The 13,706-nt window shown below is 42.7% G+C and overlaps 1 protein-coding gene across 1 annotated transcript in view; it reads left to right on the top strand.

The window, feature by feature from the left end:
* The window catches only part of PCCA (propionyl-CoA carboxylase subunit alpha), a 1,163,293-nt gene that overhangs the window by 551,981 nt on the left and 597,606 nt on the right, over positions 1-13,706 (top strand). Inside the window, exon 16 of the mRNA XM_073614439.1 lies at positions 2,353-2,428. Within this exon, the coding sequence (XP_073470540.1) occupies positions 2,353-2,428 (76 nt within the window). The remainder of the gene's footprint in view (positions 1-2,352; positions 2,429-13,706) is intronic.

Raw genomic sequence — 13,706 nt, 5'->3', positions numbered from 1 at the left:
CTGGGGCTGCATGAGTGCTGCCGGCACTGGGGAGCAACAGTTCATTAAGGGAACCATGAATGCCAACATGTACTGTGACATACTGAAGCAGAGCATGATCCCCTCCCTTCTGGGACTGGGCCGCAGGGCAGTATTACAACATAACAACCCCAAACATAACTCCAGGATGACCACTGCCTTGCATGTCTCCAGACCTAAACCCTATTGAGCATCTACAGGGCATCCTCAAACGGAATGTGGAGGAGGGCAAGGTCTCCAACATCCACTAGCTCCATGATGTCATCATGGAGGAGTGGAAGAGGACTCCAGTAGCAACCTGTGAAGCTCTGGTGAACTCCATGCCCAAAAGGGTTAAGGCAGTGCTGGAAAATAAAGGTGGCCACACAAAATTATTGACGCTTTGGGCCCAATTTGGACATTTTCACTTAGGGGGTGTACTCACTTTTGTTGCCAGTGGTTTAGACATTAATGGCCTTGTGTTATTTTGAGAGGACAGCAAATTTACACTGTTATACAAGCAAACTGTCATTTCTTCAGTATTGTCACATGAAAAAATATAATAAAATATTTACAAAAATGTGAGGGGTGTACTCATATTTGTGAGATACTGTACCTTGAGGCAACATTTTGATGTGGCTGCATTAGTTTTCTTTAATAGGCTTTCTTTCCTTTTTTTCACCTTGTGATACAGTCATAGGAACAAGCTCTTTTGCAGGTATAGCATTTACAGGGATGAGTCAAACCATTTACCACTGACAGGGGTGCTTACAATAGTCAGCTTTTATTTATTTTTAACAAACTTATATCCCAAAAGGAAAAAACAGCTGTTATCTGTAACTGCATATAAAGTGTGAGCTGGAGTTCAGCTTCAGATTCGTTAGATGGACTAGCAGATTTAGATACACTAACACTCCCCTCTCTAGACTGACAATGCTGCTGTCTAGGGTTGTCCCAATACCACTTTTTTAGGACCGAGTACAAGTACCGATACTTTTTTTCAAGTACTCGCCGATGCCGATTACCGATACTTTTTTTTTAATGTCACGTGACAGTTTTTTTTTTGCTATTTTTTTTTGGGGGGGGGGGGGGGTGAACGTTGTATGTGTGTGTGGTTTTTTTTTTTGTTTTCTTTTACAATTTTTATTTTTTACAATAATATTTTTTTATTATTTATTGTTTTTTTTTTTTTTTTTTTTAAATCAGCCCTGTTGGGGGGCTTTGGTGAGATATCAGGGGTCTTAACAGACCTCTGATATCTCCCCCTTGAGACAGAGAAAGAGACAGAGGATAGAGATTCCCCAGTCCCTTTCTCTGCAGCGTCAGCTGCACTGAGAATGAATGGAGAGAAGACAGCGGCTCCTCTCCATTCATAAACTGACACATCGTAATCACAGAAGATTACAATGTTTCAGTTATGTGAATGGACAGAGTCAGCTGACTCTATCCATACACAAAGGAAGGAGGGGGAGGACGGAGGAACTGAGGGGGAGAACGGAGGGAACAGATGAGAGAGGAATGCAGGGGACAGATAAGGAGAGAGGAACGGAGGGGGAGAGATAAGGAGAGAGGAACGGAGGGGGAGTACGGAGGGGACAGATAAGGATAGAGGAATGCAGGGGACAGCGGAGAGGCACAGAGGAACAGAGGGAGCACGGAGGAGGATGCAGTGACAGTCAGCTGTGAGCGATCACCGCTGTATGTCACTAAAGCTGGTGAAAGCCGCTGGGGGAGAATCCTGTAACTCCCCCACGCGCCGATCACAGCTGTCCTCCAGGTATCGGCGGAAGCATCGGGAGCATTTGCCCGAGTACAAGTACTTGGGCAAATGCTCGGTATCGGTGCCGATACCGATACTAGTATCGGTATCGGGACAACCCTACTGCTGTCCATAGGTACCCCTGTACTCATTCACCTAAAATGAGTACACTCTAATAGATGAGGTGTGTTATGGTCAGATCACCAAGTAAAAACAGATGGAATAAAAGCCTAAAAAAAGAAAACTAATTCAGTCATCACATCTAAGGGTATGCAAAGTTGCAATGTATAACATTTTTGGTTTGTGGTTTAATACCCCTTTAAGCTTTAAATATTGTAGATCTTGCAAAATGTTTTGAAGGATGAAGTCCAATTTGCTGTACAAATGAGCATAATCATATGTGCAATGTGTCGTCATCTAAATATTTTTACCTGCATTATTCTAACATGTCTGATCATTACCACCTGTTAACACATTACTATATGTAGATAGTAAGTTAGTAATGTATAACAATGACTTCTGGTGATACATGGATTACTCTTGGCAACACATTCAATTCATGTATCTTTTTTTTTTTTTTTTTTGTTTTGTATTAGTTGGTTACCCATGGCAGCACTCGGGCTGAAGCTTTACAGAGAATGGAACATGCTCTAGACCATTATGTAATTAGAGGTAAATATATTATGCATGCCAAGTGGGAGAGCTGTTATTTCATCATTGCAAAAAAAAAAAAAAAAATCCTACAGGAAACATTCTTCGCACACTTGAATTATTTTTTTTCCTTAAAGGTGGGCCCTTTTTTATTTATACCATCCGGGCCAATTTTGATACTTCGCTCCTACATGAAAAATTCTACTTTTTTTTTGCTAGCAGATGACTTAGAACCCCCAAACATTATGGCCAGGTAAACAAAAAGGGGGAACCGGAAGTGACAACATAACTCGTCGCTCCTGGTTTCCGGGGTTTCAGAGAGAGGGGAACGATGTCAGTTCCTCTCGCTCTGTTCAGGGCAGCCGTTGCTGCTGGCCGGCACCGCAATCGCACGGTAGAGCCCGGGAGAGGTGGGGGGGTTGTGACCCTCTTCCGCCACCAGCAGAAGTGATCGAGTGGCTATTTAACCACTCAGATTACTTGTGCATGAAAGACAATCACCGGCTGAAGAAATGCGTACCAGAATGATGCCTGTAGGTGTAGGCATCATTCCAGTATAACCACTAAAGTTAGGAGAAGTCCATGAATGTCCTCCTGGCGGGAAGTGGTTAAGTTGGTCCAGGACACATGCTTTGTAATAGGAAGTAACATTTGGTAGGCCCATACCACCATTTTTCCTATGCTTCATTATGATAGTAGTGGAACATCTAGGGGGGGTTTATGGCGGGTTTTTAAGTGTTTCTAAAGCTTTGTGTTACTAAACCCATAACAGTAAAATCAGTCTGTATATGTAGTAAAGCATGCTTGTTATACTCACCGTGGAACCTAAGGGGTTATTCCTTGGCATTGTGTATAAAGGCTGTTTGATCCTGTCTCTCTTAGCCCTCCTCTTCTTCCACTGCCAAAAAATAAGCTGATATTTACAGAGCCAGGGGATGGGCTGCACATGCTTAGTTTGCTGTGTATTGCTAGAGAGTTTTTTTTTTTTTTTTTTTCGTGGGAGGGTGCATGTGATCAGCACAAGGCCAATCAGCACTGTCCAGACATATGATCAGGGGAGAATGAAAACTCCTCCTACAAGCTTTACTAGGAACTGATAGAACTCACAAGGCTGCTATATACTGCTGATAAGAAAAGGTATTTATTAGTTTATACAGTAGGTGACTGCGATATTGTGTCAATCTCGCCACTGTTATCGGCGAGATTTGACACCTGCGATCCCCGTCGTGGGAGCCAGTGCCGAGCTGGCTCGCTCATCGGGAAAGGAAAAATGTGTTTTTTCCTTTCCCGATGAGCGACAAGCATTGCTGACAGGTGTTTGGTATAAATCATGAGGGGGAACTCCACGCCAAATTTTAAATAAAAAACCACCATGGGTTCCCCTCCAAGAGCATATCAGGCCCTTAGGTCTGGTATGGATTTTAAGGGGAACCCCCTACACCAAAACAAACGGCAAGGGGTCCCCCCAAAATCCATACCAGACCCTTATCTGAGCACGCAGCCCAGCCGGTGAGGAAACGGGGGTGGGGACGAGCGAGCGCCCCCCCCCCCCTCCTGAACCGTACCAGACCGCGTGCCCTCAACATGGGGGGTGGGTGCTTTGGGGAAGGGGGGCGCCCTGCGCCCCCCCCACCCCAAAGCACCTTGTCCCCATGTTGATGAGGACAAGGGCCTCTTTCCGACAACCCTGGTCATTGGTTGTCGGAGTCTGCGGGCTGAAAAAACTTTAATAAGGGGGCCCCCAGATCCCAGCCCCTCCACCCTATGTGAATGACTATGGGGTACATCGTACCATTACCCATTCATCTGGGGGAAAAAAGTGTAAAACCCCCCCCCCCAAAAAACAGATTGTTAAAGTAATTTATTAGGCAGCTCCGGGGCTCTTCTTCCGACTTCTCCACTCTCTCCGGTTCTTCCCCTGGTGTCCGGTTCTTCCCCCGGTGTCCGGTTCTTCCCCCGGTGTCCGGTTCTTCCCCCGGTGTCCGGTTCTTCCCCCGGTGTCCGGTTCTTCCCCCGGTGTCCGGTTCTTCTCCCGTGTCCGGCCTCTTCTCCCGCTCTCCGGTTCTTCTGCCGGGCTCCTCTATCTTCTGCTCTTTTGCCGCTCTTTTGCTAGCGTTGGCCCGGTCTTCTCCGTCGTCTTGTTCCCTCTTCTCTTCTTCCGATGTTGACACGACACTATCTCCCGCTGTAATGCCGTGTGCAAGGTGCACAACGACTTATATAGGCATGGGGCGTTGTCACGGGGGATGTCACCTGGTGACCCCACCCCTTATGACGTCACAGTCCCGGGGCATGATGGGATTGTGAACACATCCTTCCAGACAAGGGGCCCTTCGCTGGCGAACATTACCCCACTCTGCAAACACTTCTCCGCAACCTACAGGAAGCTTTTCACTACCAAAACGGGTCTCAGCTGGCGTCAGTCTGCCCCAGTCCACTCTTTAGAGTGGGCTGCAGTAGAACTAACACTGGGAGACACTGTGACAATGCAAATTAAATACATCTTAATAAAAATTTCCGCAACAGTGGCGGCCCGTGCATTGAGGGCGCACGGGTGCTACCCCCCTATCCATTAGTGTTTTTTTTAAGCACCTGATTAGAGCCAGAGGCTCTAATGGGCTTCAAAAAAAGGGTGGGCTCGGGCCGCAGAGAGTGCGCCCTAATCCCACCCACAATAGCGAATGAATGACAATAGTAAATTAATTTTCGATATTTTCACACTAAAGTTCCTCCCCGCCAATCAGGAGACAGGTTGTAAAACCTGTTTCCCAATTGGCCAAAGCGCCAGGCGATCCTATTGGATGACTGGCACTTAGGAAGAGGAAACACGCAGCCAGCATGTACCCTGATCTGTGTCATGCTGAGCTGTATACTCTGTCCTGTGATTCTGGGGCTGTATACTCCTGACACTATGGGTGGAAGCAAGTGGAATACAGGGGACGAAGTGGGTGGGTTCTATAAGGGGTCTGATGCCCCCCCCATCCTAAAACTTCATCAGCCGCCACTGCCATATGTGCTCATATGGTACACAGATTAGCCCTGTCAATTTAAGAAGGTGCTCCTAACAACAACTTATGTGTATAAAAAACACCTGCCAAGGAATCTTTCTTCCATTCAATCCTCAGCATCATGGGCAAGACCAAAGGGCTGTCAAAGAACGTCAGGGACAAGATTGTAGACCTACACAAGGCTGGAATGGGCTACAAGACAATCGGCAAGATGCTTGGTGAGAAGAAGAAAATTGTTGGTGTGATTATTCACAAATGGAAGAAATACAAAATAACCATCAATTGCCCTTGATCTGGAGCTCCATGAAAGATTTTGCCTCATAGGGTAAGGATGATCATGAAAAAAGTGAGGGATCAGCCAAAAACTACTAAGGAGGAGCTTGTGAATGATCTTAAAGCAGCTGAGACCACAGTCATCAAACAAACCTTTGGTAACACAATACGCTGGCATGGATTGAAATCCTACAGCACCCTCAAGGTCCCCCTCCTCAAGAAGGCACATGTACAGACCTGTCTGATGTTTGCCAATGAACAGCTAAGTGATTCAGAGAAGGATCGGGAGAAAGTGCTATGTTAAGATGGGACCAACATTGAGTTCTTTGGCATTAACTTGACTTGCCGTGTTTGGAGTAAAAAAAAAAAAAATAAGAACACCATCTCTGCAGTCAAGCACGAAGGTGTAAACAACATGCTTTGGCGCTATTTGTCTGCTGAAGGTGCAGGCAGATTTTGCCGCAGTGAGGGGCAAATGGGCAGGGCCATGTATTGTAAAATCTTGGATGAGAACATTCTTTCCTCAGCCAGAACACTTGATAGGTCGTGGATGGGTCTTCCAGCAATGACCAGACCGCCAAGGCAGTAAATGAGTGGCTCAAGAAGAAGCACATTAGGTCATTGAATGATCTAGCCAGTCTCCAGACCTTAATCCTATAGAAAATTTATGGAGAGAGCTGGAACTTTGAGTTGCCAAGTGATCGCCAAGAAACCTTAAGGTTTTAGAGAAGATCTGTAAAGAAGAGTGGACCAAAATCCCTCCTGAGATGTGTGTAAACCTGATAACCAACTACAAGAAACATCTTACCTCTGGGCTTGCCAACAAGAGTTTCCCCACCAAGTACGAAGTCATGTTTTGCTTGGGGATAGAATACTTTTTACTCACAGAACTGCAACTCAATTTATAACATTTGTATCCTGTTTTTTTTCCCTAGGTTTTTGGTTGATATTCTGTCCCTATCATTTAAAATGCACCTAAATAAAAATATACAAATTATAGACTCTTCAATTCTTTGTAAGTGGGCAAACTTACAAAATCTGCAGGTGATCAAATAATTATTTTCCCCACTGTACATATAAAATGTGTTTGTGTCAATCCTACCAGAAATTTTTGGTTGTTTTCCAAATCATGAGTGAAGGAGATAGAAAATATGTTTCTTGTCTGAAAACTGCAATGCGGCACTGTCAGCTGAAATGCACACTCGAGCCATCTGGAGTGCACACCAGTCATTTTCTTGGATGGTACCGGTTGTTGCTCATCCTGTGACAAATCTAAAGCCCAGCCCTTCCTGTCTGGAAGACATGCTTCACATACTTGAAGTGCATAATGGCCTCCATACCTGGAAGGGCAGCACTTCCCCACCCACAATCGAATCAGTGTAACTCATCACACACTGGTGTGACAGGTTAACATGAATGCCATTAACCAATAGGGACAAATGCAAAAGCAGAATTACAAACCAGCAATAAAAACATTAACAGAAAATAAGAAATTTGTGAAGAGTGACATAATTTCAGGGCCTCCTGATCCTTTATTAAAAAAAAAAAATATATAGAAAATATCCCTACAATACAAAATTGTATAATAATGATCACTGATTCCTTCCCTTCCCTTTCCCCCTCCAACCCCTCCCCCACTCTAACAAATGCAGATTAAATAATCTTTTCCTGAATCGTGCCGCTGAGCCACCGAGGAGACGAGCTTCGTACAGCAGGTGTGCAGCACATTGATTATGGACAATTTGTTAGTAGTCAGCCCATGCCTATGCCTAGTGCAGGTTGTGCACTGAAATTATCATAGACATCTGCATACTATACAAGTGGTCATTCACAGACTCTCGACTGTCAGCTTAAAGCAGAACTTCAGTCATGTTCAGTCAGTTTTAACTTTGGATAGTAAAACATTTTTTTTTCTGCCAGTAAATACCTTATGCAGCCTACTTCCTGTTTCTTGTCTGGTAAAAAAGCCTAGGCTTATGACATCATGCACAGCTCTCTCTCTCTCTCTCTCTCTCTCACGAGAGTTTGCCAGGAAGGGAGGGGGTGAGGCATAAGAGGACCAATGAGAGCTGCAGAGCTGGGGGTGTGCCTCTGTCTGCGTAAATCCAGGAAGGCAACAGGCAGCAGCTTCAGCTGCCCACATTTAAAATGGTTGCAGAAGACTCAGTGGAGGAAGATTTCTGCAGCATATTTGGCAAGTACAGAATCACAGTATATATTAAATAATATGTAAAGTGGTTGGAGGGAAGCTTCAGAATGGCAAAGATGTTTTTATTACAAATTATGTGAGCACACTGCAGTTCCTCTTTAACTTTTCCATTGTGGATTTTTTCACAAGCGTTTATGCTCTGCTAAATGGACACTTTGGTTACTTACAGATTGTTACATTGATATCTTGCTCAGTAAGTCGGTGTCACTTTGAAGTGGTAGGAGGAGGTAATACAGTGGAGACCAGCTTTTCTACTGCTCATACATTGGACAACATCGGCCTTTGCTGGATCACCCTGTCTACAGCTTACTGGCTGATGTCCAGTATACTTTTACCACTTGTTGATATGAGGATAATTTATTGGGACTTTGAGGAGGAACCTTTTATGTATTGTTTTTTCTTTATTCTGTTTGAATCGGGGTGGATAAACATGTGATCAATATAGTCCCAGACCATCTATACATCAACAAGTGGTTTTCTGATTTAGATTAGGGGGTCATCTGTCTACATGAGTGTATATTACCCGGAAAATTACTCGTAATGGTTTTTTTATTGTTTAGTCTATTGCAGGAGATGAATAGCGGTGTGAGTTAAGCCCCGTAAACACTGGCCGAATGTTGGGCGACATTGGCCGGATTAGTAAAAACTGACTGATATTTGGCCTGTGTGTAAGGCCGGTTCAACAGAAGCTGGCTTTTTGGGAAGAAGTCAGACAGCCTTGAAGGAAGTTTGATCATCTGTTGGACAGATATGCACTTCCCAGCAATATCTTCTGTTTGTATCCTTGGAGTTACAATTGGAAGGCAGATTTCCTCAGTTGTCATCACTTGGACCAAAAGGAATGGTCCTTCCATCCTGAGATTTTCAATCTCCTATGTCAGAAATGGGGGACCCCAAGTATGGTGCAACACACCGGAAAAAAATGCCTGTTCACAGTATACAGGCCTAAGCACCCATATGAATGAGGCCTTAGGACCCAGCACATGAGGAAAGTCAAAAAGCTGAGATATTTCAAAAGCAGAAGGACATAATTTCTGTCTGTATTCACACAGTGCACAATTGTTTTGACTGAGAACTGCCTACATAAACCTTTTGAAAGGTCGCTAACCTATGTGCTCTGAACACAAGCCCTGGCCTGCTAAAATTTTCCTGTACACTCCCTTTTACAACCTGTTTTGTATTGTGACTAACCTCAATCTGGGGTAGTCCTTGCTCCTTTTCAAGCATTTTTCTTAGCAGTAGCCTATTGGTTTCTAAGCAAAAGTGGGATTTCCTTGTTTTGAATACAGCCATTTCCTGTCTTTTAAAACCAGCCCCAGTGTATTTTTGGCTCTTAATTACTAAGAACATGTTGTCAGCCCTTCCTACATTACATGGGACACAAACCTATTCTCGTCTCCTTCACCTCCTCCTCATATACACAACACCTCCTTGTACATACTGTAGGAAAAAAGCACAGAAAGTTTTTTTTTTTTTTTAATTTATTGAACAAATATAACATAAAACATACTAATATATATTAAACAGACCGAAAGGTAGCAAATTGGGGAAGCTAATTGTTAGGGTTTACATACACCTTTAATGGAGAACGCAGCTCCATTAGGCTCGCCATACAATCTTAGATTTTTGTCATTCAAGCCGCTAAACAGCATGGGTGCAGTTGTGTTGACAGGGCCACCTATGGCTCTTTAAGCTGACCATACACAGATTTTAATTTGAACATTCACAGAAAAATCATTTATCAGGCCATTCTTTCTTGCAATCATTGAGTCAACCATTTGACCAGCTTTTTGAGTGGAATACCAGAAATAATAAACATTCTGTGCATTTTTCCTTAAAGAAAACCACATTTACAGACGTTTGTTCAAGAAAAAAATTCCTATGAGTTTTCCCCACTAACCATAGAAGATCTAACAAATGTTTTGAAAATACATTTTAGATGGATTTTACTGATGTAATGCCAGCTTTAGAAAGGCAGACCCTGGTGGCGGACAGGTTGTGCCGGTATCATTGACCACCCTCTGAAGTCTGTGGGTAGCCATGTATTTGAGTTTCATAAAACTTGTAGTTGATTGCAGTTTGCTTTTATCAGCCAATAAGAAAACATTACTTATATAATGTAGAATCGTTCTGCTTTTAGTTGTATGCTTCATATTATATGCACTGTAGTTCTTGATTCATGTTCCAACTAGAAGGAATGGCATTTTTGTTTGCAACCATTCCATGAAGACCACTTTTGTTAAGACTTCTTTGGACTGTAGTTGTATGTACCAGGGCCCCAGTGATTTCTGTCAGTTCTGAGCTGATTTTAATGATTTATGACTTCAGTTTTGAAGAGCAGTTACACAGTCAGTAAGGGTAAAAAAAGACAATAGTCCATCCAGTTCAACCTGTGCGGGTACATGTGTATCCATGTCTATATTGGGTCCTTTAAGTATGTTGGGTCCTTTAAGATGTATATCTTTAAGATGCATATCTAAGAGTCTTTTAAACATATCCATACTCCCTGCATCCACCACCAATTGTGGGAGAGAGTTCCACTTCCTTATTGCCCTAACCGTGAAGAACCCCCTACGCAGTTTGAGGTTAAACAGACAGACCCAGAGGAATAGGATGGGAGGAGAACTCTGATCCAATTAATTTGACACGTAGAGGAGTTTAGGCCTTATAACTAGTTTTTTTTGAAAATGAAAGGGAACTCCAGGCAAGCTGCTAACTGCACAGTACAGACACATATTGTACATGTGTACACCTTGCATTTGCATATTTTTGTCACCTCTGTTACAAAGTCGGTCAGGTGACATCTATGTCCTATTTTAGCTTCTGGCTTCCTGTGTCTTCTGGCTGCTTCATATTATAATGATTGAGCATCATTACATCATACTGAATTATCAAAGCTGACATACCAGGAAAGGTATTCTTGATTAAAAAAAAAAAAAAGGAATTCTAAAGTGAGTCACATACAGGGCTTTTTTTCAGCGGGAACGCGGGGGAACGCAGTTCCGGCACCTCCACCACTGAATGTATGTAATGGCAAGGAGTGCTGGGTTGTGCTACAGTGTCTATTGATGCTGGCTGCTGATGGACCTATTGTTGCTGGAGGGGATCTATTTCTGCAGATGGGTTGATTGCTGCTGGGGAGGGCTATTGTTGCTGGTGGGGGATCTATTGTTGCTGGGGTGAGTTTTATGTTTCTGGGGGGTCAGTTGTCGCTGGGAGGGATCTACTGAGGGAACAGTCTATTATAGCTGGCTGCTAGAGGGTCTATTGTTGCTGCATGGTATTTTGTTGTAGGTGTTCCATTGTTGCAGCAGGGGATCTATTGTTGCTGGTTGGTCTATTGTTGTTGGCTGTGTGGGGGGGGGGGTCTATTTTACTGCTTTTCTTATCAATAACACATTCCATACAAATTACTTAGTACCCCAAATGTTACTTGGTTATGTATTCTCTAAAAGGGGCAGTGCTGAGAGGTGGGTAGAGGGTGGAACCAAGGACTGGTGCTCTGAGGTAGGTAGGGGCAAAGACAATGGGTAACTCCCAAAAAGGGGAGTTCCTGCACCTATTCTCTGAGAAAAAAAGCCCTGGTCACATGACATTTGAAAATTAGGATCACACAGCTAAAATAAACATCCTTAGCATTGTGTTTCACCAATGAGCCATTTGTGTTTCATTTATTTCTCTGGGATTCCATCTTGTCTATCCTTGGCTCTTATAGGGCTGCATGGGCAGCAATGATAGTAGAGATTAGTGGTGATAGTACAGAATTGTGGGAAATTTAAGCTGACAATTAAAAAGGCAGAAATTGTCAGATGTTGTCAGGTGATATTTGTGTTCATATGATATGAACAGTTCACTCACACAATGTGTGAGCTGTAAAAGATTGCATCGGAGAAGCTCCAGTAACTGCTTTTTTTGGGCATGCTCTATCAGGAAGATATGGTTGCACAGATAAGCTGAACTATACCAATAATTAGGGACAAGGGTGGCATTATCCTGTATGCTCTAAATAGCAGATGTGTGGGATATAAAAAAAAAACGAATTTTAACATACAAAATTGCAACTTTAAGCCCTGCCATAATCTACTTAGATGTAATATGCGTGTACATCTTTTATAAGATTGCCCACATGCAGGCAGAGAACCAGTAAGGGGCAGAGTCTTAAAGGCCAAGGGCGTAACATTTTTTGAGGAGGCTGGTCAAACATGTTGAAGGCAACAGAAAGGTCTAATGGTAAGTAATACCACTGAGTAGAGGCCATTGGTTTCAGCAGATTCTGTATAGTATTGGTGAACAATTTTTCACTTTGCAACAGACCATTTTAAATGAGCTTTGGCCCAGAGAAGACAGCAGTGTTTGTAGATCATGTTCAGATATGGCTTATACTTTGCATCATACAGCTTTACCGTGCATTTTTGGATGTCACTGTATTCAGACAGTGATTTTTGGAACTATTCCTGAGCCCATGCAGTGATGTCCATCATCCAGAATCATGCCTGTTCTGTTTAAACATTTGTTATGTATTCTATTTTCTATTGTGAATAAATATGAGTTTTATGAGATTTGCAAATCATTGCATTCTGTTTTATGTAGATTTTACACAGCATCCCAATTTTTTGGAATTGGAGTTGTATTATATTTTACGAGAACAGCTTTTTTTTTTTTAAATTTAACAAATGTTTTTTATTTAGATTTAAAACAGGGTACACAAAATACATGTTGAGACATCATAAATGTACAATGGGAATTATACATATATAAAAATAACATAAGTTCTGCAACGCTTGTCAGTTGTCCAAGACATACTTTGGTAACAACATAAAAGAAACCAAAAATAAATGTGACAGTATCGCTCTGTAATACTAATATATCTCAGTAAGAGTTCTATACGCATACCATAAATTTGGTGAATAAAACCTATCACCAATAATACTATTGGTGGGGGAAGGGGGTAAAGAAGGGGAAAGATTAACCCTAAACAGAAATTGGGCTACAGGTAACAGATTACCCTTCTTTTTTGATGTAGTGAATTCCAAAGTTTCCAATTGGATAGATATTTTGCGGCAGTACCATCTCTAAAGGCCATTATTTTTTCGTATGCTGAGACCATATTAATTTTTGTGGTTATTTCTCTCACGCTTGGTATTTCATCAGTCCTTCATTTGCCCACCAACAAGGACCTGGCAGCAAATATTATGTGCATCGCTATGGATCTAACTGATATTGGGTACTCTGACATGTTGAGGCTTAGAATTGCTTTCTCGATCGAGGGTTTAGTAAAGACTCTGTAACTTGGGCTATTAATTTGAACACTTCTGAACAAAAGCTGCGGATATGAGAGCATGACCATAACATATGTATCAGCGTTTCCACTTGGCCGCAGCCTCTTCAGCATAGATTAGAATTATCAGTAGAAAATTTGGCTACAATGTATGGAGTGTAGTGCCATCTTGCTAATAGTTTTGCCGCCAGTTCTTCATAGCTAGAGCATCTCGAGAATCGACGATTAGATTGTATTGCTAATATTTTATTTTTTTATTTTTTATTTATTTCAGGTACTTATATAGCGCCGTCAATTTACGCAGCGCTTTACATATACATTGTACATTCACATCAGTCCCTACCCTCAAGGAGCTTACAATCTAAGGTCCCCAACTCACATTCATACACACTAGGGACAATTTAGACAGGATCCAATTAACCTCCCAGCATGTCTTTGGAATGTGGGAGGAAACCGGAGTACCCGGAGGAAACCCACGCAGGCACAGGGAGAACATGCAAACTCCAAGCAGGTAGTGTCGTGGTTGGGATT

Source organism: Aquarana catesbeiana, linkage group LG02 (genome assembly GCF_042186555.1).
Source record: "Aquarana catesbeiana isolate 2022-GZ linkage group LG02, ASM4218655v1, whole genome shotgun sequence".
Lineage (NCBI taxonomy): Eukaryota > Metazoa > Chordata > Amphibia > Anura > Ranidae > Aquarana > Aquarana catesbeiana.
The sequence above is the reverse complement of the archived record's forward strand: the minus strand, read 5'-3'. Positions and strand labels throughout refer to the sequence as shown.